The sequence below is a fragment of the Desmodus rotundus genome, chromosome 3 (assembly GCF_022682495.2).
Source record: "Desmodus rotundus isolate HL8 chromosome 3, HLdesRot8A.1, whole genome shotgun sequence".
NCBI lineage: Eukaryota > Metazoa > Chordata > Mammalia > Chiroptera > Phyllostomidae > Desmodus > Desmodus rotundus.
In genome coordinates this window covers 3285649-3308873 of record NC_071389.1, presented here as the reverse complement: position 1 = coordinate 3308873, position 23225 = coordinate 3285649, and the positions used below count along the sequence as shown (strand labels likewise).

At 48.2% G+C, this 23225-nt stretch overlaps 1 protein-coding gene across 31 annotated transcripts in view; it reads right to left on the bottom strand.

Annotated features, from left to right (window-relative positions):
* Window positions 1-23225, bottom strand: part of CAMTA1 (calmodulin binding transcription activator 1) — a 761376-nt gene that overhangs the window by 667113 nt on the left and 71038 nt on the right. For 2 of the 31 annotated variants that reach the window (XR_008426373.1, XR_008426386.1), the window contains 4 exons: window positions 13629-13712; window positions 2718-3045; window positions 2056-2162; window positions 2-1356 (listed from right to left, as the gene is read on the bottom strand). The exons of 11 other annotated variants lie outside the window; for them this stretch is intronic. Coding sequence is in view for 2 of the 20 variants with exons in the window: in XM_053920478.1 (XP_053776453.1) it covers window positions 13704-13712 (9 nt within the window). In the remaining 18 variants the exon portion in view is untranslated. Of the gene's footprint in view, window position 1; window positions 1357-2055; window positions 2163-2717; window positions 3046-13429; window positions 13713-23225 lie in introns of those variants that run through there. 18 more of the 31 variants (XR_008426374.1, XR_008426387.1, XR_008426379.1 and 15 more) reach the window with 14 other exon arrangements.

Genomic DNA, 23225 nt, shown 5'->3' with positions numbered 1-23225 from the left:
ATAAATAAGTGCAAAATGGGTCAAGACCATCACTTCTATTTCTGTTTAACGAAGAAAATTTGCCCCATTTCCAGAGGCGGGGGAGCTGGATAATGACAAACTGAAGTACACATTAAACAAACATATGTACATGTATATAGGTATCCCTCCACACCACATACACATATGCCCACATGTCTGACTTATTTCCCTACAGTTACTCAAAATTGGATCTTTTATAATCTTTTTTTGCAATCATTACAAAGTCATGATAGCATAACTTTTATTGGGTTGTAGGTTGTATCTTTACAAGGCCAAAAAACTTTTTAAAGGATCAAATTAAAAACTAAAGGTTCGAAGATGGCCAAGGTTCAGCTTCAGTGAACACTGGTTTTAGAATAATCTTTGCTGACGAAGCGTACCCCGCGTCTACTTCAGCTTCTGTCTGTCTCCCTGCCACAGCACCCCGAGAGCCGCTGTGCACAGCCAGCTCTCTACGGCAGACGAGCGTGTCTAAGTGCGCACTGACGTGACAGAACACGATGCTTCGGGAGGGTCATCTGCTGAGACTTGTAGCTGAGCCCAGGACTGAGGGACGGGCGTCTTAACTGTAATCCCTAGCACTCCCATCGTTGCTTCCCAGGCCGGTCTCACAGGTGAGGAAGCCACAGCATTTCGGAGGGATCCTGAATGAGGAGCAGGACCGGCACCTCTGACCACATGCGATCGCAGGGAGCGACAGGTGGCTCCGAGCACAGCCCTCCGGACCGCCAAGATGCACGCTGACAGAAGGCCTTCCAAGACCTGTTCTTCCCAAGCTGCCTCTCACTTAGCTCCCCTTACTCAAGTACCACTGGAGGGAAAAGCCGTGAGTGAGTGATTTGGGGTAAAACACTGAACACTGTGCTAATGAGTCTTACGGGGCAAGTTGGGAGCATGTTGGGAGGGATGCTAATTGGTTTTCCCGGTTTGGGACTGATTTCAAACCTCAAAATGACAATGTAAGCATCACTACCGAATTCCAGTGGACCGAGCTCAGCAAACAGGAGCCCCCACACGGGTGCGCGTGTCCGGTGCTCAGAGGCCAGTCCATTTCACAGCCTGGAAGGTGGAGCTCACAAGGACACGTCATGGAAAGAGCTGCGGGCTTCTTAGGAGGAAAGTCCCCGTGACAGTTATGATCTATTTCCCTAGGAGTTAGTCAACTAATTAAGTAGTTAATTAAGGCACCAGAACAACAAATTGAAGGTTTCAAGGCGATCAAATGTAAATTACATTTTTTACATAAAATGTGATGGTCTCTGTGGAATCAGCAGCTTCTGATTTGTCTTCCATCACGCTCGGCACATTTGCTCTCTGCCACCAAAGCTTTAAGACCTATACAAACAAAAACAGTATTCATTCTGTTCCCCCAAAACAGTTATTAAGTTCACCTCTGTGGCTTGAAGGTACATCACCCTTCCCGCGTTCGGGCTGCTTCCCCCACCCATCCACTCCCATTCATCCCCCTCAGCCACACACAGGTGCTGGGCTGGGCACTGGGGAAACAGAAATAGATGAGGCCCAGCACCCACCCCCAGGGCATCCCCATTCAGCATAGTAAGGATATCGACTACGAGGTAAGTTACACGACAACACAGCAAGGGCCCTCACAGGCACACGGAAAGCAGTGCCCAGGATGAGCGCGGAGCGACAGGACAGGACAGGCTGCACAGACGGGGTGCCGGGAAGGAAGGACACCTGGGCGGGCCTCCAGAAAGGCTGCCTGCCAGGGGCAGCAGAATGGCAGAGAAAGGGCGGGGTGGAGAAGGAAGGAGCCTGTGTGAAAGGCCAGAACTGTGAAGGGCCTGCTTCCATGGAGGGGAGGAGACAAGGGAGGCTGGCTGGTGGGGGAGCAAGGCCGGGTTTGACCCTGAAGGCCCTTGGGGTTTGGCATTTCTCTACCTTCACCTGCATGTACATCCAGAGATGGGGTTTCAGGTTAATGAACACTAATTAATGAACACTTAGCAAAGGCAAATCCAGATGACAGCGTGGCACCATGCAGAGAGCTGGGTGTGTGTGAGTTCTGTGCACCTGAGGACGAGGCCAGGGCGAGGGCTCACCCACTGTGGGTCCCACGTCTGTCTCGGTGAAGTTATGCTGGCTAGGTTGGTTCAAGTTTAACTTTCAGCAGTAAATTTCTGAAGGAATAAATTACAAGCTTAAATATCACAGTTTGTAATTTTTGAGGCAAAAACTGTAAGAAAAGCATGCTAGTGGCCCAAGTCTATATAAAAACAATGAACACAGGTCGAAACGCACACTGTCCCGGTCTTCCAGACATGCTGACCTCCACTTGCGAACAAACTAGAATTGTGTGTGTGCCAAACTAAGTTATTATGTCAACCATGCTTTTAAAAAGCTAATACTTTGGTTCTCTTACATAATATGTTATAATTTAAAAGTGGCAACATAAAATAGCTCTTCTTTGGGGTATTTTTTGGGGGTTTCTTTTGTTTTAAATAGCTCTCCTTTTGCTGGGATACATTATGATGTCATAAAGGTTCATGTGGGAGGAGTGACTTTATAAGCAAAACACCATTCAGTGGGGAGAAAAACCTCAAAACAAATGGCAATAAGGCCATTAATGTTCTTCTAATTTCTTGCTTAATTTCCAGTTCTTAGTATTCATACCCTTCTCCATCAGACGAAAACACTTTAATTAGAATAAAGAGAGCTTAAGAAAATGCACGTACCGAGCGAGCTTTCATTACCACCGAATTGTGCTGTCTGGGTTTTCTGTCACGTGCACAGAGTGGGGCGGGAAGGGCATTCCAGTCTCCAGTGTGCAGCAGGGCCAGACGGGCTCTCCGTGAGCTCTCACGGGGCCGCTCCAGGCTGGACGCTGGCGACACACACAACCCAGGGCCCGCAGTCTTGTGACACTGGCTCGTACGAAGTGCACGAGCAATCACTCCTCAACACAGAAGGCACCTGAGAGCTCACGGTTCCTAAACACGTGGCTCCAGAAGGGCTCCTCCTAAGCACGGGGGCTGCCAGCGTTGTCAACACTCTTCGGTTAATCTTCACACGGCAGGGAACAAACGAAAGAGGACCCAAAGTCACTCAAACCTCATAAAGGGACACCATGGGGTATCTACCCTCCTTCCCCTGGGGCTCCTCATCTGAACCAGAGGTCACAGCCTGTGTGCTGCTGAGCTGGTCCTGCTTACCCTTCAAAACGTCTACTCTTCCTGGACTACAGGGCTAAAAAACGGCTTTCTGACCTCATCATCAATTTTTATTAACCTTTAAAGACACAACGTGAATCAAAATAGATTAATTTTCCCTGCATGGTGAAGGCTGATCACACCTGCCTCTCCAAGCCTGTGAGGACGGCAGGGGCCAGCGGGCGCGGGCCTGTGTGAGGAAGGACAGCCTCCGAGTGAGGCAGGCGGCTCCCACCAGGACTCACACACACGGACTGCTGAGCCACATGCAATCGACAGAGTTCGAGGACTGTGCCGAGGTAAAGATAGGAATCTAAAGATACGACCGAATGTGGATGAGATTCTGAAGGATATTTTTCCTGGGGGAAGAAATCACAGCTGTAATGAGTTGCTTGCACTGAGTTCATATTTTATTAGTGATTCAAGAAAAGGTCTTACAGATAAAAGTGAAGACCCAAATGAAAAGCTGCCACTTTGGGAAGAGCCTGTCAAAACCATGGCCTGTGCACCCTGAAATTTTACTTTGACTCAGAAATCTTGCCCGAAACCCGTGATTCCAAGAAGGTGCCACTTGAAATGAGCCAAGAAGCTCGCAAGTGCTTTAAGAAGTGAGGACGGGGTCGGATCAGCAAGTTCATTTGGTGGGTGGAGGTCACAGCAGCATCCCTCCTGCCTCTCCATTCCTGCTCCTCCTACCAGGGGTCACGGTGGTTTGCGCCCCACGTGGACAACCCTCATAAACCTTGGCCTCTCTGTTCCTTGACCCTCTCCCCTCTGATAACCTTGGACTCACCTCCACCACCATCCCCAGGAGCTACGCTGTCCACTATGGTAGCCAGGAGCCACGTGGCTAGTGAGCATTGGAACTGTCTCGAGTCTGAGCTAAGGTGTGCTGGGAGTGCAAAACCCATCTGGGTTCAAAGACTCCAAACAAAATAATGTCCAACACTCGTGTCACAATAAATGTATACTGATGTCGTGTTCACGTGTCTTACATACATTGGCTAAATAAAACATGGTATTCCAGTTAACCTCATTTGTTTCTGTATACTGTCTGAGAACACGGCTACCAGCACATGCAAGACGACATGTGTGGCCCACACTGTATTTCCACGGGACCGTGCTGCCCTAGGCCTTGATGTCACCCTGAAGTGTTCCCTTCATCAGACCAAGTACAAGCGCCCACTCTGCCCCTCCAACAAGTCCTGACCGGACTCCTGGGATCCACGTACCCCCAGTGTCACTTCTGCTGAGGCCCCTCCCACTCCCCCGCAGTGCTCCCTGACAAAATCCCAATCGCCCGCTGAACCCAACTCTGCCTCTCCCAGAAAACACAACTCCTTAAAAGTCCCAGCCCCCCTCCCTGTCCTGGCCCCTTTGCGTGAACCAGCTCGAACCGGGCCTTTGTCCTCCCCACTGCATTCAAAGGACCACTGTGCTGCCAGATCCACGGCCAGTGCTCAGTCTGGCCCTTACTGACCTTCGGCAGCACCTGACACCCACTCCGCAGACTCTCCTTCTCTGGTTGTCCCCTCCCTTTCTCCTTTATTCCTTCTCCTCCTGCCTCTTCCCTCTGGGCCCCCCCGACCTTCTCTATCCATTCACACCCTCTGCAGGACCCCAACAATCTGAGAGCTAGAACATTCCACGTGCTGAAAACACTGAGCAGCCCAGGCCAGGCCCCTCCTCTCAAGTACAGACTCATGTCATGTGACTGCCTATCCAGTACCTGCACTTGGCATCTTAGAGTTGGTGCATCCATAACACAACTCTGGCTTTGTCTGCACCCTTTCTCCCCAGGCTACAGCTCCTTGAATCTTCCCAGTCTCAATAAAGGCGACTCACGCTCCTCCAGGTAGCTCAGTGCAAAACCATCGCACTGCGCTGAACCTCACGTGGCCTACCAGCTCTCCTCCTGAAGCACTTCCAGCAGCTGCCCACTCTTTTCCACCCTGCTCCGAGCACCATCAGCCCTCACAACGGTGGTCTCCCTGCTCCCATCCCTATCCCCCTGAGCCAGGGTCAGCAAACTTCTCCTACAGGGCCAGAGAAAGAATACTTTAGGCTCTGCGGGCCAGATGGTCTGTCGTAACTGCTCGGCTGTTGCAGCTCAAAGGCAGCCTCAGACCATACGTGAATGAATGAGCATGGCTCCATTCCGGTAAAACTAGAACTGAAGTGGACAGTGACTTTTGAAGTTCATATCATTTTCATGTGTCACAAAATATTATTCATCCTATTTTTTTCAACCACTGGAAAATGTAAAAAGCATTTCAGTTTGCTGGCTGCACGGAAGCAGACAGGCTGAATGTGGCCCTTGGGCCACACCGTGGCCACCCCTGCCTGGACTGTTGTCTGCACTCCATTCAAAGCAGCCCTTTCATCCTGTCACGTTCCTGCTCAAAAGTTCTCCAATGGCTTCCCTTCTAACTCAGTAAAATCAAAGAGCTGCCCGTGACCGAGGGGCCCCCTGGGATATCACGCCTGGCTGCCTCACCCCCTCCTCTCCACCACACACACTCAAAGCAACCATGCTGGCCCCTGCTCTTCTCCTCACTTTCTCTGCTACTGCCAAACCCACCTCCACCTTGGGGCCTTAGCCCTGCTGTCCCCTCTGCCGGGAACACTCTTACTTCAGAGACCTTCAGGGTGTCACTTCCTTCAAATCACCCTAGGGGAGGCCTGTGCCCAAGTCACACCATCTAAATAGTGCCCACACTCGTCAAACAATTTAAACAGTTAGGACCCTTTAGATGGTTTCCCTGGCTTCACTGGTCTTTGTCATGCTCATTATCACCTGCCACTTACTTCTTTGTTCATTCAGAAATACACAGACTAGGCTGTTTTGTGACTGAAACAAGACAGCATGGTGTTTAGGAGCATGCAATGTGGAGGCAGGCGACCTGGGCTGGCACGCCACCAGCAGCCTCACTGGCTGTGTGACACTGCGAGAGGTGTGCCTGCCCCTCTGTGCCCAGCACCCCATCTGTGGGCTGAGGGGCGTGCAGGCGGGAGGAGGGAGGAACTGGCATCACTGGCACGTGTAACCACTCCCTTAGTGTCGCTTGTTTTCCGTGTGTGTATCGCCCTCCCTGCCCCACCCAGAAAATAAGCTCTGGGACGGGAACAGTCTTGTTCTGTTTACTGCTTTATTCTTGGTACCTGGGACAGCGCCTGGTGCTGGCACTCGGTAAGCATTTACTGAACACACGAATAAACGTCTGAATGCAGTCACTTTGTGGGCAAGGAGAGCTCTCCATCATCCCTGCTCCGTCACTACACAGGGATCAAGGAAGCCAGCGCTTTCTCAAAACCCGCTACAGAAAGAGGAAATAGAACCCTCCTAGTCCAGGTGGGTCTGTCTGCTGGTGTTCCTCCATTCACCGCCCAAAGGGAGGCATAAGAGCGGACTACGTCACCTCACGAGAAAACTCCACACCTGAAGCTGTGCTGTACACTCAAAGGTTACGTGTCAGTCTCTAACCAAAGTGAGGACGTAAACTTCGTAGTTGGGCAGGTTCAAGTTCCCCGTGTAAAGTGGGAAACATCTGAATCTCTTGCAGCCCAGCTCGCTAGAGATCTAACAGTATTTCCTGGACACGGCACAGTGGGCTGTTTACTCAAGTAGCTGACATTTAACTGACTTCTAAAAACAAACACCTTGTGAAATCACAGCGTCTTCCCCAAGCACAAGGTGGTAAGAATGCTCCCGTCAAGCTGTCCTCCCCACGGATCCCTCAGCAAGCCGCAGCTCTCAGGAACTCGGCACTTCTGCCAGGACGACAGAGTTCTGGCTCACAATGGCATTAAGAGTTGTTACAGTACTTCCAGGTTCTGCCATTTTTGTGACAAGGTCTTTAAAGTGAAAATACTTATTCACGTCCCTGTGTGACATGGGCCCTTTTTGATATAACAGTCTTCCTTCCTTTCAAAGAAATGGGGAAGATAAGGTCACCGGAGTTAAGCAACGTAGAAACTACCTCCTAAACCTCTACTCTGAGATGTTTCCCAATGACATAGAAAATAACCCTCTTCAGCAACGGTTCCACCCAGGAAAGAATGATCAAGTGAGGCGCAGGTGGTAAAAGCGCGTACTACCAACTAGTATGCACTTCAGTTGCATAACTGCCTACCTGCCCTGAATACCAGCAAACTGTGGGCACAGCTAAGCAAACGATTATGAAGGGCAGGAAATCGGGAGTTACGGAGTCCCAAAAGGTCACGGTGAACAGGTATGGACCCCACCAAGAGGTGCCACTGCTGGCCAACTGGCCCCGCCGCGAGGCACCAGAACAACGGCTGTGGCTCACAGGGGCAAGGGTCTGAGAAGTAACACGTTTTTTTCTCTGATCTCCTGTGGTGGTTGTTTTTTAATTCTGCGCTTGGTGGGTCATTAAGGTCACAGCGACAGACAGCACAGAGGACCTGCATGAGCTAGGCGGGCACACGTCCCCTCTCAACGCCTCACTGCTATGAGGTGGCAAGACCTGAACACTCAGGGTAGCGCTCTAACTGAACACTGCATTTAGCTGCTGATCCTAAATAACACTTTGTCAGCTTTTGTGATCTAGCAAAACCACATGCCTCGTGATATACCAGCTGGCCTACGGTAATGCCCTTGACTTGAGGCTTAAAAGCTTTGGTTGGGACATAACTTTGATGTATTGTATTTCCATTTCAAACTGCAATGATTATCCCTGTATTCGGCATCCCACAGAGTGCTCCCCAAATTAGATTATGGCTTGTTAATGGAGCAACCCTTCCCTCAGGAGCACCCTCACCTTGGGAGCACCCCCTCCCTCGGGAGCACCTACACAAGTGCCACTTGCTCTCCACTTCGCTGGTTTGCAAGCTGGACAAGCTGTGGCTGTCTGGTTTACAGGAAGTGGGGATAAGAACCATCTGCCTGGTCTGGTGTCTCTTTAATTAAAACTTTAATTGCAGATGTATCTCTGCACAGATACGTGGGCCTATCAGCTCCTGTTCTTAATTACCTGTGCTAACGAGCACGGAGAGCACAGGAACATTTGCTGCGTGTCTACCACGTGTGAGCACCAGCACAGGTGAAGAAAGCAGAGCAAACAGCCGCAGCCAGAGCGCCGACCTCCCCGACAGCCTCTTGTGTGAATGGTGACTACAAAAGAAGGGCAGGCCCCAGGTTTCTCTTCGGGAAACTGAAGGACTAAAGGGGTAAAGTCCTCAGAAGGATCAGTTCAGGGGAGCGAGAAAGGGCTGGATGACCAAAGCCCGAAGGTCACAATTTGGGGCAGGCACCGTGCTACTTGACTACTGTGTGGTCTGTTTCTGAACCCACCTAGAGATGGGTGTGGGCCCTGGCCAGTGTGGCTCAGTTGGTTGGAGCATCGTCCCGTGACCAAAAGGTTGAGGGTTCAATTCCCCTTCAGGGCACATACCTAGGTTGCAGGTTCAACCCTCCATCCCCAGTCTGGGCATGTATTGGAGGCAACCAATTGATGCTTTCTCTCTTGCATCAATGTTTCTCTCTCTCTCCCTTCCCCTCTCACTAAAAGCAATGAAAAAATGCCCTCAGGTGAGGATTTAAAAAAAAAAAAAAAGGTGGGTGTGGAAGTCTGAGGCATGTGGCACAGCAGCGCGCGGACCACCAGCACCATTTCCCAGGGGCACAGCGGGCAGCGATCCTGCTGCCGCTGCCTCCTTCCACTTTCTGGCCAGGGCAGGCTTTCACTGAAGAAGGACAGAAAACCCCTGCATCCTCCTCCCAGCGACTGACCTCAGTCTCCTCACTGCACCCAGAGGGGCTAAGGGCCGTCAGAACCGACTAGCAGGTGCCTGCTCAGCGCTGAGCCTACCTGCCGGGTGGGGGCCACACAGCTTGCAGCTGCCCTGGGGGCCGCATCTGCTTGCCCTCGGAAACTTGTTCCCGTGAGAGGGGTCAGGGGAGCGACGGTGACTCTGACTATTGCTCCGTCCCTCTCAAGACACTCAGGGTGTCACGGCCTGCACTCTGCTCCCCCCAGGTTATGTGACGGAGGAGGCGGTGGTGCCTAGCAGCCTCGAGGAAGGGCTGCCCCTCAGGAGTGGGCTCATCGTCACCGAAACCAGGGCTCTAGCTCATGACCTCGGACCTCCCAGCTCTGCGGACTATGCCGCATGCGCTCTGAAAGGCTGAGGTGCTTCTAGAACAGTCCGGTCCAGCCTATTGCCAGCCCTCTGTCTGCCGCCTGCCATTCCTCAAACTCTCTTAACTCGCTCAGGCTGAAAGACCTCAATTTTCACGATAAACCACCCGCATTAGGACAGACAGCCACAAACAAATCTAACCATTTTTAGGCTAATGAGGGGTAGTACCTACTCCTTTAAAAGGTAGGTTCTAAGACAAACTGCGAACTGTCCATTTGAACACCTACTATGTGCTAGGCCCCTAGGAGGATTTACTTTCCTGTCTGATGACAGATATGCGCCCACCAGCATCTGCTAGACAGAAAATGAGAAAGGAGAGAGAGGAATGAAAAAATAACCTCATTAACAAGGGGGAGGAAAAAGAAAGGTAAAAATGCAAGGGAGGGAGAAGTGTAGTCCTCGAATTTCACTGGGCCCTGGGCTCGTTTCTAGCCTGGTTTGTGGGGGTCAAACGCCCATTTACAGGAGACGATCTATATTCTACAGGGAAGGTGGCTGGAACTTCCCCCCAGAAAGGGTGCCGACTATGGAGGGCTGAATGACTAAACTGGCCCACAAAGGCCCACTTTCGGTTACAATGTAGCTACCTGTAACAGAATTAATAGCACTGGCCCAGGTTCTGGAAGCACAAATCTACATGGGCACAAATTATTCACCTTTTCTCTTGTTTATACTGTACGCTTCCTGTATTTCTGTACCTATCGGCCAGTGGTTCCCTGCTGAGCAGCCTGAGGAGAGTCCGGGTTGGGGCTGGCGCTCCGCTTTAAGGCTGTACACGCAACCCGGACGTGCAGCCACGATTGAGGAAGTCCCAGGGCCTTCCTGGGGGGGGGGGGGAGGGGGGCAGCTGGAGGCCTTACTAAGTCAGGGTGCTGGCGGTGGGGGTGATAGGGAGCACTGCTAAGGTCCCTGTAACCAGCTGGCAGAACCACTTCTTGTCAGGGGTGCCACGGGGTTTGCCAGGAAGGGTCAGGCGGCAGGTGCCAGGGCAAGGGCAGCGCAGGGTCTGGGGCCCAGGTCTGCGCCTGACAAAGGGAGCTGACTGGCCGGGCCTGAACGTCAGTGTTCTCGGGTGCAGACGGGGGTAACACACCACCTCCCTCCCAGACTCAGACAACCAAAACGTATGGAAGCCCTGGGAAGGACGTGGGACAGCAGCCGTCCTTCCCACTCATCTAGTAGGGGGAAGCACTGAGGCCTCTCGGTAGAAATCTTTAGTCAGTTCAACACGTCCTGACTCCTGAAAGCTAGTTAGCTTACTGAGGCCAAAGGGACACAGTAAGTGCTGATTCTGGTCTCTCCCACGGGCCTCTTCTATTGTGTGCCCACAGCCAAAAACAGCCAAAACAAAAGGATCTATCAGCAAGGGTTAAGTAGCCCTTAATCACCTAAACTTTTCTTCCCCAAAGGTTAGGAGCCCGAACTTAGCTCCAGGTAGCAGCACCGGCACCAGCTCCTCATTCTAGAAGCACACAAGAGTCGCCAAGGCAATGGCAGGAGACTCACAGGGAAAGTCTCTCAAGTTTAACTCTGTGCAAGGCATATGTGCCCCCCAGAACTCCAGTTGGCTGAACGCCCTCCTGCCTGGGCTTCTGCTGGTGAGCAGGGCCTGGCCAGGACACCACGGCCACGGCCACGCTGCGCGCCGCCCTGAGTGCGTAGCACTCACCATGCCCCTGGCAGTGGGACTATTACTGTCACCGCCATTTTCCAGAGGAGGAAACGGAGGCACAGAGAGGTTAGGGAGTCTGTCTGGGTCAGACCTCTGCGAGGGGCCGAGGTGGGATCTGACCCAAGGCAGCCTGGCCCCCAGCCCATGCCCCCCAGCTTTCCCCACCAGGTTTTCTGCCCTGCCCCTCCACATGACGACTGTGCCTGCCACCAACCCGGCCACAGGATGCGGTTTAAGTTCAAAAGCACCTCTTCTAAGTTCCCAGTGTCTCCGTCATCAGTGTCTTATTTATCCTGCCAACAACCCTGGAAAGCAAGTCGGAGACACACAATATCCGCACTTCACACAGGTGCAAGCGAAGCAGAACCAACGGAATGGTTGGCAAACCCTACAGAGGAGGCCAGACAACTAATTCACTGTTTCAAATACCAACATGGAAGTCTTTCGATTTGGGTTTTTTAGTTTTATGTGACTGACTTAAAAGACACCAATGGCTATCCAGAAACCCTGCTAGTCATAAGCAGGTTCCTTGGTTCTCACACTAAGGTTTTCTCATTGAATCATGATTATAAAAACTACATCCATGTGGCCAAAACCTATCACAATTCCTAAACACTAACCACCAAAGCAATGATCACTGAAAATAAGTAATGTGTCCATACACGAGCTGTCTTAGAACAACTAGATTATCTTAAAATGTATTAAGCAGAAAATGTTAAAGAAACTCTAATTGACCTAAATGCAAAATAAAGCATCCCAATTAAAAACGAAACTTTCTCTTCTGCACCTATTGTCTCTACCGCTCCTACTGGACTCTGAGTAAAGTACTGGACTCTCTCTAGATGCCATGGGAGTCCACAGGGACATGTATGAGGACCTCTTTTGCCACCAGGGAGCTGTGACTCTCTAGGGACCCCCACACGGCTCGCCCTCAGGCTCTGGTGAGTTCAGGGCTGCCTGAGCAAGAGGAGGGGGGCTGGCCGCCCGGCTCGCTCAGCCCAGAGTCTCTGAACAGTCAGCCCAAGCTACGTGGCACCCAGGGGTGGGGTGGGGACAGGGAAGGACTTGCTATCAGAGGCACAAATAAAAGATGGGACAGGGAAAACATTCCTACACAGCACTGCAAGCATTTTCATTAAAAATCACCTTAAAATGCAAGGTTGGGTAGACTAGTTGCTCCCAACTATTGAGACTTTACTCCACGTACTTTCTGGCTTTATGATCATAAGATGTTTTACCTATTTGCATCTCGCAGCTCTGATACTTTGCGATTCTGTGAAAAGACACCCAACGGGCCAAAGGCAGTTTTGCAGCTACGTAAGTCGTGCAGACGAAAATGAGCTGGTGAGCCTGCGGAAGAGTCTGTACGCGTTCCCCTCACCAGCGAACAGCTCACTACAACTGATTTTAATCTGTGATTCTAATGAATGACATAAACTTTTATAGGTATCAACAAAGCTCAGGAAGGACTTACATCCATTTCAGTGCTCATTTAGCAGCTTCAGCTGTGTGCAATTAAAGCCCCGGCATTAAATGTTAGACAATAAAATAATGAGACACTTAAAAAATAATCTGTGCTTCAGTAGGCCATGCTAAGAGATCTCACATGATTTTTTTTAAGAACACGATTTTTTAGGAATATTTTTCCAGTTCAAAGAATAAACTCAAGTTTGACTTTTGCTTTTAGAGTTGGGTTGTTTACTTTCGAATAAGAATTTTCTAAAAAGAAGACTACAATAAAAAAAATGCATCATCTGCGAAACAGCCCTACAACAGCATATGGCATCAAGCAATCTGGCGCACGGACCACCACCGCTGACCAGACCTCGGCAGAGTTACCCAAGGACATTTTTGATCATGTCAGTAAAATGTTGCTTATTCTTAACTTATGCCTTAAATAAAGAAATAAAATATTAAAGGAGAAAGGCAAATTTTAGAAATGAGACAACTTTCTTATCCTCTAGCCCACACCACCCATGGAATTAAAGGGCTAAACCTATTCTCCCCACAATACTCAAGAATACAAAATGTAATCTAAGGTTGTAGAATGTGGCAGCTAAGAGAAATAAATTCAAGTTGCCACGATTTCTAAAAGAAACAGGAGTTAATCTGCAAAAAGGCGGAGGGTGTGGCGATGATGAGGGTGTATGTGTGGGAGGGAAGGGGTTGTGGTGCCGTGTGTGTGTGTGTGTGTGTGTGTGTGTGTGTGTGTGTGTGTGTGAAAGAGAGGGAGAGGGAGAGAGGGGGGGAGAGGAGGAGGAGAGAGAGAGAGAAGGAAAGAACGAAGGAGGGGGGTGAGAGATCTGTATGAACCACAAGTTAATTTAGCTATTGCAAAATATGAATAGAATCAGACATATACTGTATGGGGAAATGTACTCATTAAACTAAAATTTTAAAAGGATGAAAACACAGATTACATTTTATTTTAAAAACTGAAATGAATTTTAATACAGAAAATGAAGACAGCATTTTGCAAATTTATCGCTCAAAGGGATATCTCTATTTGAGGAAATCAGCGCGTTACACTTTGAGAGATGAAATGTTACAGCTTGCACACCAAAATTAAAAAATGAAATTAAATTAAAAAATGAAATGGTTACCAAGGTAATGCAGGTCAGGGGATCAAAGGTGAAGGGTCACACATTATTAAAAAGAAATCCAAAAGGGCGGCTGCATCATGATCTCTGCAAAACAAAGGAGCTCCAGTAAGTGAAACTGACATCTCTGAGAAATTAAAACGCAGTTCTTGCAAAGAAGGCTCCCTGGTCATTGAACACAGTCATTCCTGATTTCATGTAGAGCCATTTTATTTAGGTACAAAACCAAATTTTAATTACCTGTTACCAACAAAATTTTTGTACGAAATTAACCAATCATATTAAAACCCAAAATAACCCCAATTATAAATTGAGAAGCACTGACACCGCTACTGGACCCCACACCCTGTTTTCTGGAAATGACAGCGCTGGACAAGTTGCCAGCATATCAGAAATCTAATTTGGTCACAGCGTGGAGAGTTTTTTTTTCCTCTCCTCAAGGAATGAGTTCCAAAATTGAGTTTTGCAAATTTGTTTCATTTGAAGTAGCTGCATAAAATTTCCATTATTGGAACATTTAGTATAACAATGTTCTAGAAGACAGCAATAAAGTGATACATGATAAAATAAACTGTGTAACTATATCTATTAAGATCTGTTCTCACATCAACTCTCACCGCACAGGGGCAAAAAGACATTTTAAGCAAAATCACTTGCTAGTTCTACTGGAATTACACGGAACTAATAGAAACCTGACACCAGGACTATCTTAACAGGGAAAAAAAGCATCTGACAGGTTAGGCTTCAATTTCTTCAACAAACGTTATTACTTACTTATCTTCCCCACTAGCAAACTAAAAGATATTATGTTTTAAAAAGAGTACAGAGAGCTAAGATTTTGCTTTGCAACATATAGCAACCACCTACGTCATGCCCAACACAACTCTGCAGCAACAGCAAGCATAACAATTAATAGTTACATTAATTTCCATGTCCACTTTGCTAGTAAATAGGATGGATGCCACCATGATGACATAATTTTTAGTCGCCTACCTTCCCTGATTCCAGCACCCTAATCCCTAGCAGGCAGCGTCAACAAGGGCTCCCCATTTTCAGAGTAAAGGGGAGCACAACTAGCAGAAATGCACTTTAAGTTCCACCTTTCCTTCCAGCCTCCTAGTTCGGTTTCGTCCCACAATGCCTATCAAATTCCAAAAATACTTAAGAGATGGCAATACTGACAACTGCCCGGAATGATTTTATTGAAAGGAACAGTAGGCCCTTTCTGGTGGCTTAGAGCAATCGATAATCCAGGCGAATCTCGTTCCACTGCGCTGCTCTTTATTCGCGTTTCAGATGATGCTTTTTTTTTTTAACCAAAGACCCTCTGCCAGCAAAAAAATCACATTACGACTCACTTCATTGAGACATCAGACCCCAGCCCACAATATCTCCAAGATGTTGCCTGTCAACAAACTCCATAAACATCAGGTTTCTGCTTCCCCTGATTAGGTTTGTTAAAAATAACTTGCAGAGTTTCCTACACTAGACACAAGTGTGTTGGTGCCTTGAGGCCTTGTTTCTAAAAACATGATTTTTTTAAAATTCCATAGCTACTGAAAAGTAAACCAGCATTTCATTTCTCTGGAACGCTCATCTCCCATAAAGCCTGTCACATGTGTCTTTGTTGCTGGGAGGCATGCAAGCAGTTCTGCACACTATAGAAGGAATCAATACCCCATCAAAACGATGCATACGCCGTTTCAGTAGCATTGGTATTCAGACCGCTTCAGCATCTTTGTAAGAAAAGGAAAGGAGCCAGCAGTATAACATTAGTCAAGTTTTGTTTTACTAAAAAATTTCCCATTAAGAATGAGAAAAAGTCTATGTATTCAGATCGAGAATCTCTATGTACCCCTTTATTACCAAGACACATGAATTTATTAAGTAATTTCTTCTGGAAAACAAGAGTCTAGAGTACTCACAGAAGCTTTTCAAAAATCTCCTAAATCATTTCTAAAATTCACCAACTCACAAAAGTATGTTAGCCCAAATTGTAGGTGATTTAAAAATATATGTGAAGGATTTTAGTCACGTTTCCAGATGAGTTTACTCTGGGATGGAGGAAAGTTAAGGCTTCCAGGAGTTGCTGTGTCCCTAACATGAAGGGTCCCGACACGCAGTCAGTCGAGAGAGGCCTGGAGGCCCACGCGCCCCTGGGAGCACCTGACTCAGCTGCGACCGGGAGCCACAGCCGGAACCTCCTCGCTGAGGCAGGTATCTGGGGTACACACACATTCCCCACAGACACAACATGACAACTGTCTGCTTCACCCCAAATCTGTTCAAGGGACATTTCTGCTCCCAACACCAGAGGCTGTGGGGGCCTAAGGAGCTTCGTATTTTTTTCCAAAGGACTTGAACACAAAACATTCCCCTGGGCCCCAGCCAGAGTGCCTCGTGGACCAAAACGACCCATTTCCTCTCTCCAGAGCCCCCTCTTCCTCATCAGGGCCAGGAATGGACTGCGGACGGCCTGGCTTGAGGAACACTGTGCACGCAGACTGCGGGGGTTTCTCTAACCGAACCAAGTCCCACCTGGTAGAACCGACATTTTTACCTCAAGGGAAGGAGAAGGTTAGTCCACTGCAAGAGCCCCCTTCCAAAATGACGGCCAGGAACCAAAGTAAACAGCAAATGCTCAAAATCCTAGTAACCCCCAACACTCCATGTGCATACCTAGCACACAAGCTTGCCTCTAACTGGAACACCTACTACCACGCTGGTGTCACTGAAGTAAGAAACACACCAAGTGCCACTTCCACAGACCATCGAGTCATCAGAGTTCGAAAGCCAAGAGTCAAAAACACCTCTCCAGGGAAATTCTCCCCCATGTGAAGCTCTCGATGTCTGGGCAACTTCTTACGTGAAAATGCTTTCCGACACTCCACTCGTCCTCTGTGTTAAATTATCTTTGGTGCCAAGGACCAACCAGCACTTAAAAGCACAGAGAATTAGTTGGTTCGCTTCCCAACTCAACAGACACGTAACAAAGAACGCCATTTCTAACGGGATTAAATCAGGACAGGATGCTGCCATTTTCACCACAAGCATATTCGTTTCAAAGCACAACTCATGGAAGAACTAGAAAGGAACGAACACAAAGAGCCCAGAAAATTCAGAGCGCCAGAGAAGCCAGAAGACAGCTGAAGGAACCCATGATAATCACCCTACATAGTTAACGAGTTCTTTACAGAACGGCTATTAACTCAACAATACAATGCTTTCTGCAGCAGAAACTAACATCAGTGGAGAGATTAAAGAGAGAAATGTCCAGCCAAAAACTTACTATAGGCTTGAACGGAAAGAGGGGCCACACACCACACCAGACAAGTGCCAGGGCAGCCCGCACGGTGGTCTTACAAACCCACAAACCTGAAGTAACCACACAGACGGTCTGAAATTAAAATTTCCTAACTCAAAACCACGGCAGCCTGGGTCAGGGCACATACAAGCAGCAACCAGTGAATGCATGAACAAGTGGAACAACAAATTGATGTTTCTCTCTCTCCCCCCATCCCTCCTTCCTCTCTCTAACAATCGATAAATCAATTTTTTAAATTTCCTAATTAAAATCAAGTCATGGCAGGTAGTTATGTCCTAGGCCAGTCGCTTCCTCGACAAAGGTCAATCTTTATCCTAACAAACCTGTCTGCTGTCTTTTTGCATCTATGGTAACGCGCCTTCAGAATGCCAAGGTAACTTCTTTGCCTTTGTGAGCAAGGCCCACGGAACGCCTCACAGTGCTCATGGTTAACTGTTAACTATCCACCAAGGTAAAATACGGTGCGTGTCTATTCGCTTTACTTCTTATCCAATCCCAGAGACATCCCCCCTTTGCTCTCTCCCGCCTCCCTAATGGATCACCGGTGGATTTCACATAACCCCCTTGGTCTTCTCCTTTGGTTCTAATGCAGGGGTCCCCAACCCCTGGGCATCAGACTGGTACTGGTCCATGGCCTGTTAGGAACCAGGATGCACAGCAGGAGGTAAGCAGCAGGTGAGTGAGCAAATTGGTCCTGGTGCCCAAAAGACTGGGGACGCTGTTCTAATGTACAAAATAAGGTGCAACCTGCCGCCGCCCGGAGCATTTTCTCAGTCCAAGGAGGTCCTGCTTCCCCGCAACTGTCGTCAGTTGGGCTCAGATAAACTCAAAAATTTTGTACACAGGGATGGAGCAAAAAAAAAATTAATCTATAAATTATAAATATCAGTAAGTAAATCGTCAACATGTCACCCAACAGAACAGACAACTCCCTAGAATAAAATGCACTTGAGCGAAGTCTATCCTTGAGTTAAGTGAGGATTATATATCTGTTTTCCTTCCAGGTTGGAGCCGATGGTAGCTTTTCAGCATGTTAGAAATACCACACACTGAAAAACCGAGACAAAAGCATTGGGTCTTTTCAAGTCTGTGGCCCCTACACCCGGTGCACTCCCTTCTTCCTCGCCCCTCCCCCAGCAGGAGCCATCCTATTTGTCAACCTTTCTGAAAAGAGGCTTCCTGTGTTGAGTTTCTCAAACGGAGTCTGTCCTATTTGTTTCTCACACACTCTATAAATGATACATCGATGTATACCTATAATCATCACATTGTTTCCACCACAGTCCTCAAAAAGAAAACAAAAGCTGACACTACAAATTAAATAACTTGCCACCTAATACTTTATTCTCGACAATGCAATTTTTCCCTAATAGCGTCAAAGATGCCACAAAATGACAAAGGAGGGAGGCACGGACACCAGGGAACTCTCAGAGTGATGGAAACGTTCACTGGGGTGGAAGGTGACGGCTGCGTGGTGTGTGCGTGTGCACACTTGTCAACCATTCACTTTAAGTATGTGCGATTTATTAGATGCCAACTGTACGTCAAAAAAGCTGTTTAAGAGCGGGGAGGCAGGCACAAGACGGGCTCGGCCTCTCACTGCAGCCCCCACGCAGAGAAAGCTGAGCCCTGGGAGAGACACCTTCCCTGAGCCAACAATCCCAACTCTGGAACCCATCGTCTGCTGCTCGTCTTCTTGGTAGGTGACATAAAAGAAACCTCCTTGTTTGAAATGAATAAATACGTAAATACTACATCATTAAATCATTTAATATTGATCACTAACTTCCATATTAGTCACAAACCTGAAATTACCATATTTTCTAAGTCGAAAATCAGGGCAATGTGACATAGCTTCTTTAAGAAGAGACTATTCGAAATCAACTTCTGACATGGTCCTAGCTTTGCAAATGACATTTCAATTCATCAAGTAGTCTTAATTTTTTTCTCAGACTTGTATGTATTATGTCATCTGTGTCCCATCCAATACCCCATTCCTTTCTGGCACTATCCCACTAGGGAAAAGATTAACAGAACATATGCCACAGGCCCCCGAACACCAATTTGTAAGAAACAGACATGAGGGAAACACACGGACCCAGTGCCTACTTTTTTCTGTCCTGGTGGCTCCTCAGCTCGCTCGCCACGCGGCCTGGGCTCACAGGACACCCTCACTCGGGGATCATTAACATCCCTCCACCTCCCGTGGCCTCTGTTTGCTGAGTCTCAAACTTCAGACTGACTGACAATCCCCTATTTAAGCCAAGGCATTTGTAGAGATAGTCGCCCGAGCCCTACCCCTACAAGAGTATGGTTTAGTGCATCAAAAGAAGAGCTGAACCATCTGCCTTTTCAGTCAGCTCCCAGATGAGTCCACAGTTCTCCCTTTAAGAAAACCACGCAAGTGGGCACAACCCACCCCCTGGTCCCCACACGCACCCTGCCTCTTTCCGTACCAGTCACAGCTGGCAGAGCTGCCAAGGTGTAAAGTAAGAAACAAGTTCCAGCTGGTGACAGCTGTATGTGGTCCTCCCTCCCAAGACTATCAAGAAAATTTTTAAATGCCAACACATGCCTAAAAAGTCTTTAACACCCAAAAGAATACAGCCGCACTGACAGGCAGCTTGGCTATACAGGAAACCTGGAGAACTCTCTGGGCTTCACAGGCAGGCCCAGCGGTCCAGGGTTACAATAACAGCACTACCACTTCCTACTTCTACAACCTTGAGCAAATTGTTTAATTTTTAAACTAAGACTCACTTTCTTCACTTATAGCATGAAGATAATAACATCCCTACCTCATAGGGGTGCCAAGAAAATTAATGAAAATAAGTGATAAACACTGCTTAGCCTGGTGCTTAGGACCTAAAAAGCAATAACCATTAGCTCTGGTCGCCATGACCTGCTCGCATCTTCCTCATCTGATTCTTCCCAAGCTTTACAAGCAGGATGCTGCTACCCCTGTTTTTGCAGATGGACAAAGGTTTAGTTCAAGACATAGGCTGTACATCTTAAAAAGAGCAGGGCTAGAATTCAAGCTCCATCTGTCCAGATCTGTCCAGACCTGCTGACCCCACACCTCCAGCCCTGAAGGGGCAGGACGGTGCTCGCACTGCACTGGCCCGGCAGCCTGTCTTACCCGCGCTCCACACGAGGAGCTTCAGCACATGGTGGGAGGACGAGCAACGAACAAACAGGCAGGTCCTCACGGGTGAGCCACACTTTCCAGACGCACTGCTGCACCTATCACAGCACCATACCCAATACATTTAAAAGTACACGGGTGGGATTTAAATCATGGAATAATAGAAATAACGACAAGGACTTATTTGCATGTTTGTATGCAAAGAAGGAAGAGTAATTGTTTTGCATTCTGCAGTTCTACTACTTCAATTAAGAGACAAATTCAAACTTCCGGCCCAGACGGAGGTGTAGGTAGATATGCTTCACTTCCTCTCACAATCAAAAGAAGGACAACAACCAATTCAAAAACAACCAACCAGAACTGCCAAAAAATTGAACTGCATGAAATCTGACAACCAAGGAGTTAAAGAAGAAACATTCATCCAGACTAGTAGGAGGGGCAGAGACAGGCAGCCAGAGCAAAGAGGATACACAGCAAGGTGGCACTAGTGGTCTGGGCAGTCCCACATTCGTGTGCAGATAAGCTGGGAGGACAACTGGGGAGTGAGACAGACTGTGCAACCCAGGGGTCCAGCGTGGAGAAACAAAGCCTCAAAATCTCTGGCTGTAAAAACCTGTGGGGGTTGCAATAGTGGGAGAAACTCCCTCTTTCACAGGAGAGTCTGTTGGAGGGACTCACCGGGTCCTAAGATGTACACAAACTCACCAACCCAGGAATCAGCACCAGAAGGGATCAATTGGCTTGTGGGTAGCAGGGGAAGTGACTGAAAGTGGGGCAAGAGCACAGCAAGTGGCATTGTTCCCTCTCTGACCCCTCTCCCACAGACAGTGCCACAATGCAGCCAAGTGGGCTGCCCTGCCCTAGTGAATACCTAAGGCTCCGCCCCTTAACAAGTAACAGGTGCACCAAGACAAAGACTATGACCCAAATGAAAGAACAGATCAAAACTCCAGAAAAGCAACTAAATGAGGAAGTTAAAAGCCAACCTATCATACACAGAGTTCAAAACACTGGTAATCAGGATGCGCACAGAAATGATTGAGTACAGCCACAAAATAAAGGAAGAAGTGAAGGCTATACAAAGTGAAATAAAGAAAAATATACAGGGAACCAACAGTGAAGGGAAGGAAACTGTGACTCAAATCAACGATTTGGAGAAGGAAGACATAAACATGTAACCAGAACAGAATGAAGAAACAAGAATTCAAAATAATTAGGAGAGGCTTAGGAACCCCTGGGACAACTTTAAACATTCCAACATCAAAATCATAAGGGTGCCAGAAGGAGAAGAACAAGAGCGAGAAATTGAAAACTTATCTGAACAAATAATGAAGGAAAACTTCCCCAATCTGGCAAAGGAAATAGATTTCCAGGAAGTCCAGAAAGCTCAGAGTCCCGAAGAAGTTGTACCCAAAGAGGAACACTCCAAGGCACATCATAATTAAGTTGCCCAAGATTAAAGAGGAGAGAATCTTAAAAGTAGCAAGAGAAAAGGAAATAGTTACTTACAAAGGAGTTCCCATAAGGCTAGCAGATGATTTCTCAAAAGAAACCTTACAGGCAAGAAGGGGCTGGAAAGAAGTATTCCAAGTCATGAAAAGCAAGGACCTACATCCAAGATTGCTCTATCCAGCAAAGCTATCATTTAGAATGGAAGGGCAGATAAAGTGCTTCCCAGATAAGGTCAAGTTAAAGGAGTTCCTCATCACCAAGCCCTTATTATATGAAATGTTAAAGGGACTTATCTAAGAAAAAGAAGATCAAAAATATGAACAATAAAATGATAACAAACTCACAACTATCAACAAATGAACCTAAAAGAAAAGACAAACACTGCAAACAAAAACGAAGCAAACAACTAGAACAGGAATAGAATCAGAGAAATGGAGATCCCATGGAGAGATTTCAGTGGGGAGGGGGAAAGGCAGAATAGAGGGGAAATTTTCAGTACGGGGAATAAGAGGCATAATTGGTAGGCATAAAATAGACGGGGAGACATCAAAAATGGTATAGAAAACAGAGCTCAAAGAACCTTTATGTACCACCCATGGACATGAACTAAGGAGGGGGAATGCTGGAGGGGTGCAAGGTGGAGGGGGGATAAAGAGGGGGATAAAGGGGGAGAAATTGGGAGACGTGTAATAGTATAATCACTAAAATATACTTAAAAAAAAAAAAAGAACAAATCGTTCATCCACAAATCTTTACTGAGCACCCGACTCTGGACAGACTCTGCACAGGCTCTGCACTGGACACCAGGCGGCACCTCGAAGAGCAGAGTGGGTCTCAGCCTTTTCTCTCTGAGCCCGGTAGGCGAGGGTTCAGACAGGGCAGGTCGAGCAGGCCCATGAACAGTGAAGGAGATGCACACGATACCATGGAAACACACAGCAAGAGGGCCTCACTGACACTGCTGGGGACCGAGAAATTTTCCCAGAAAACACCAAATTAGCTGAGACCTAAGGGGTGGCAAGGTGGAGAGAGACCATCCTCTAAGCAGGAGACATGCATGTAAAAGACAACGGGGCAATGAGGACCTGAGAGTGTAGAGGGAACTAAGGGGAAGGAACCGGTGTCTGGAACAGGGAACCAGGGGCAGGGGCTCGGCAGGAGGGCGTCAGACAGGAGTACACAAGCCCTGTGCGCCACAATGGGAAGGTGACGTGGTATCACGAATGACAGGAAATCATTCGAAGGTTCAGGAAAGGGGGCACCAAAGTCCAACCGGCATCTCTGAAAGGCCACTTTGGCGTCTGAGTGGAGACTGGGCTTGGAGAGGGCAGAACAAGGGCAGAGCAGGGGCACGAGTTGGGAGACCCCCAAAGCCGCCTGGCTCGGACTGGAGTGCTGGCGGTAAAGAGTGATTGGACAGGGTGGAAATTTGGGAACGCAACCTAGAGGTTTGGGTTCAACGTGCAGTAAAAGAAGGGGATGTCAAAAATGGCCTCTAAGGGAAAAAAGCCAGCACTTCAAAGGGAGGAACCTGATCAACACTGGCCAACCAGGGCACAGGGCTGGCGTCATCAGCGATAGGTACTGCTGCCGGATGTGATGGGAAGGGCGCTGCAGCCCTGTGGTCCTCCCTCCCAGAACCCACAGCTCCAGCCTGACCAGGAGAAAAGCCGCAGAC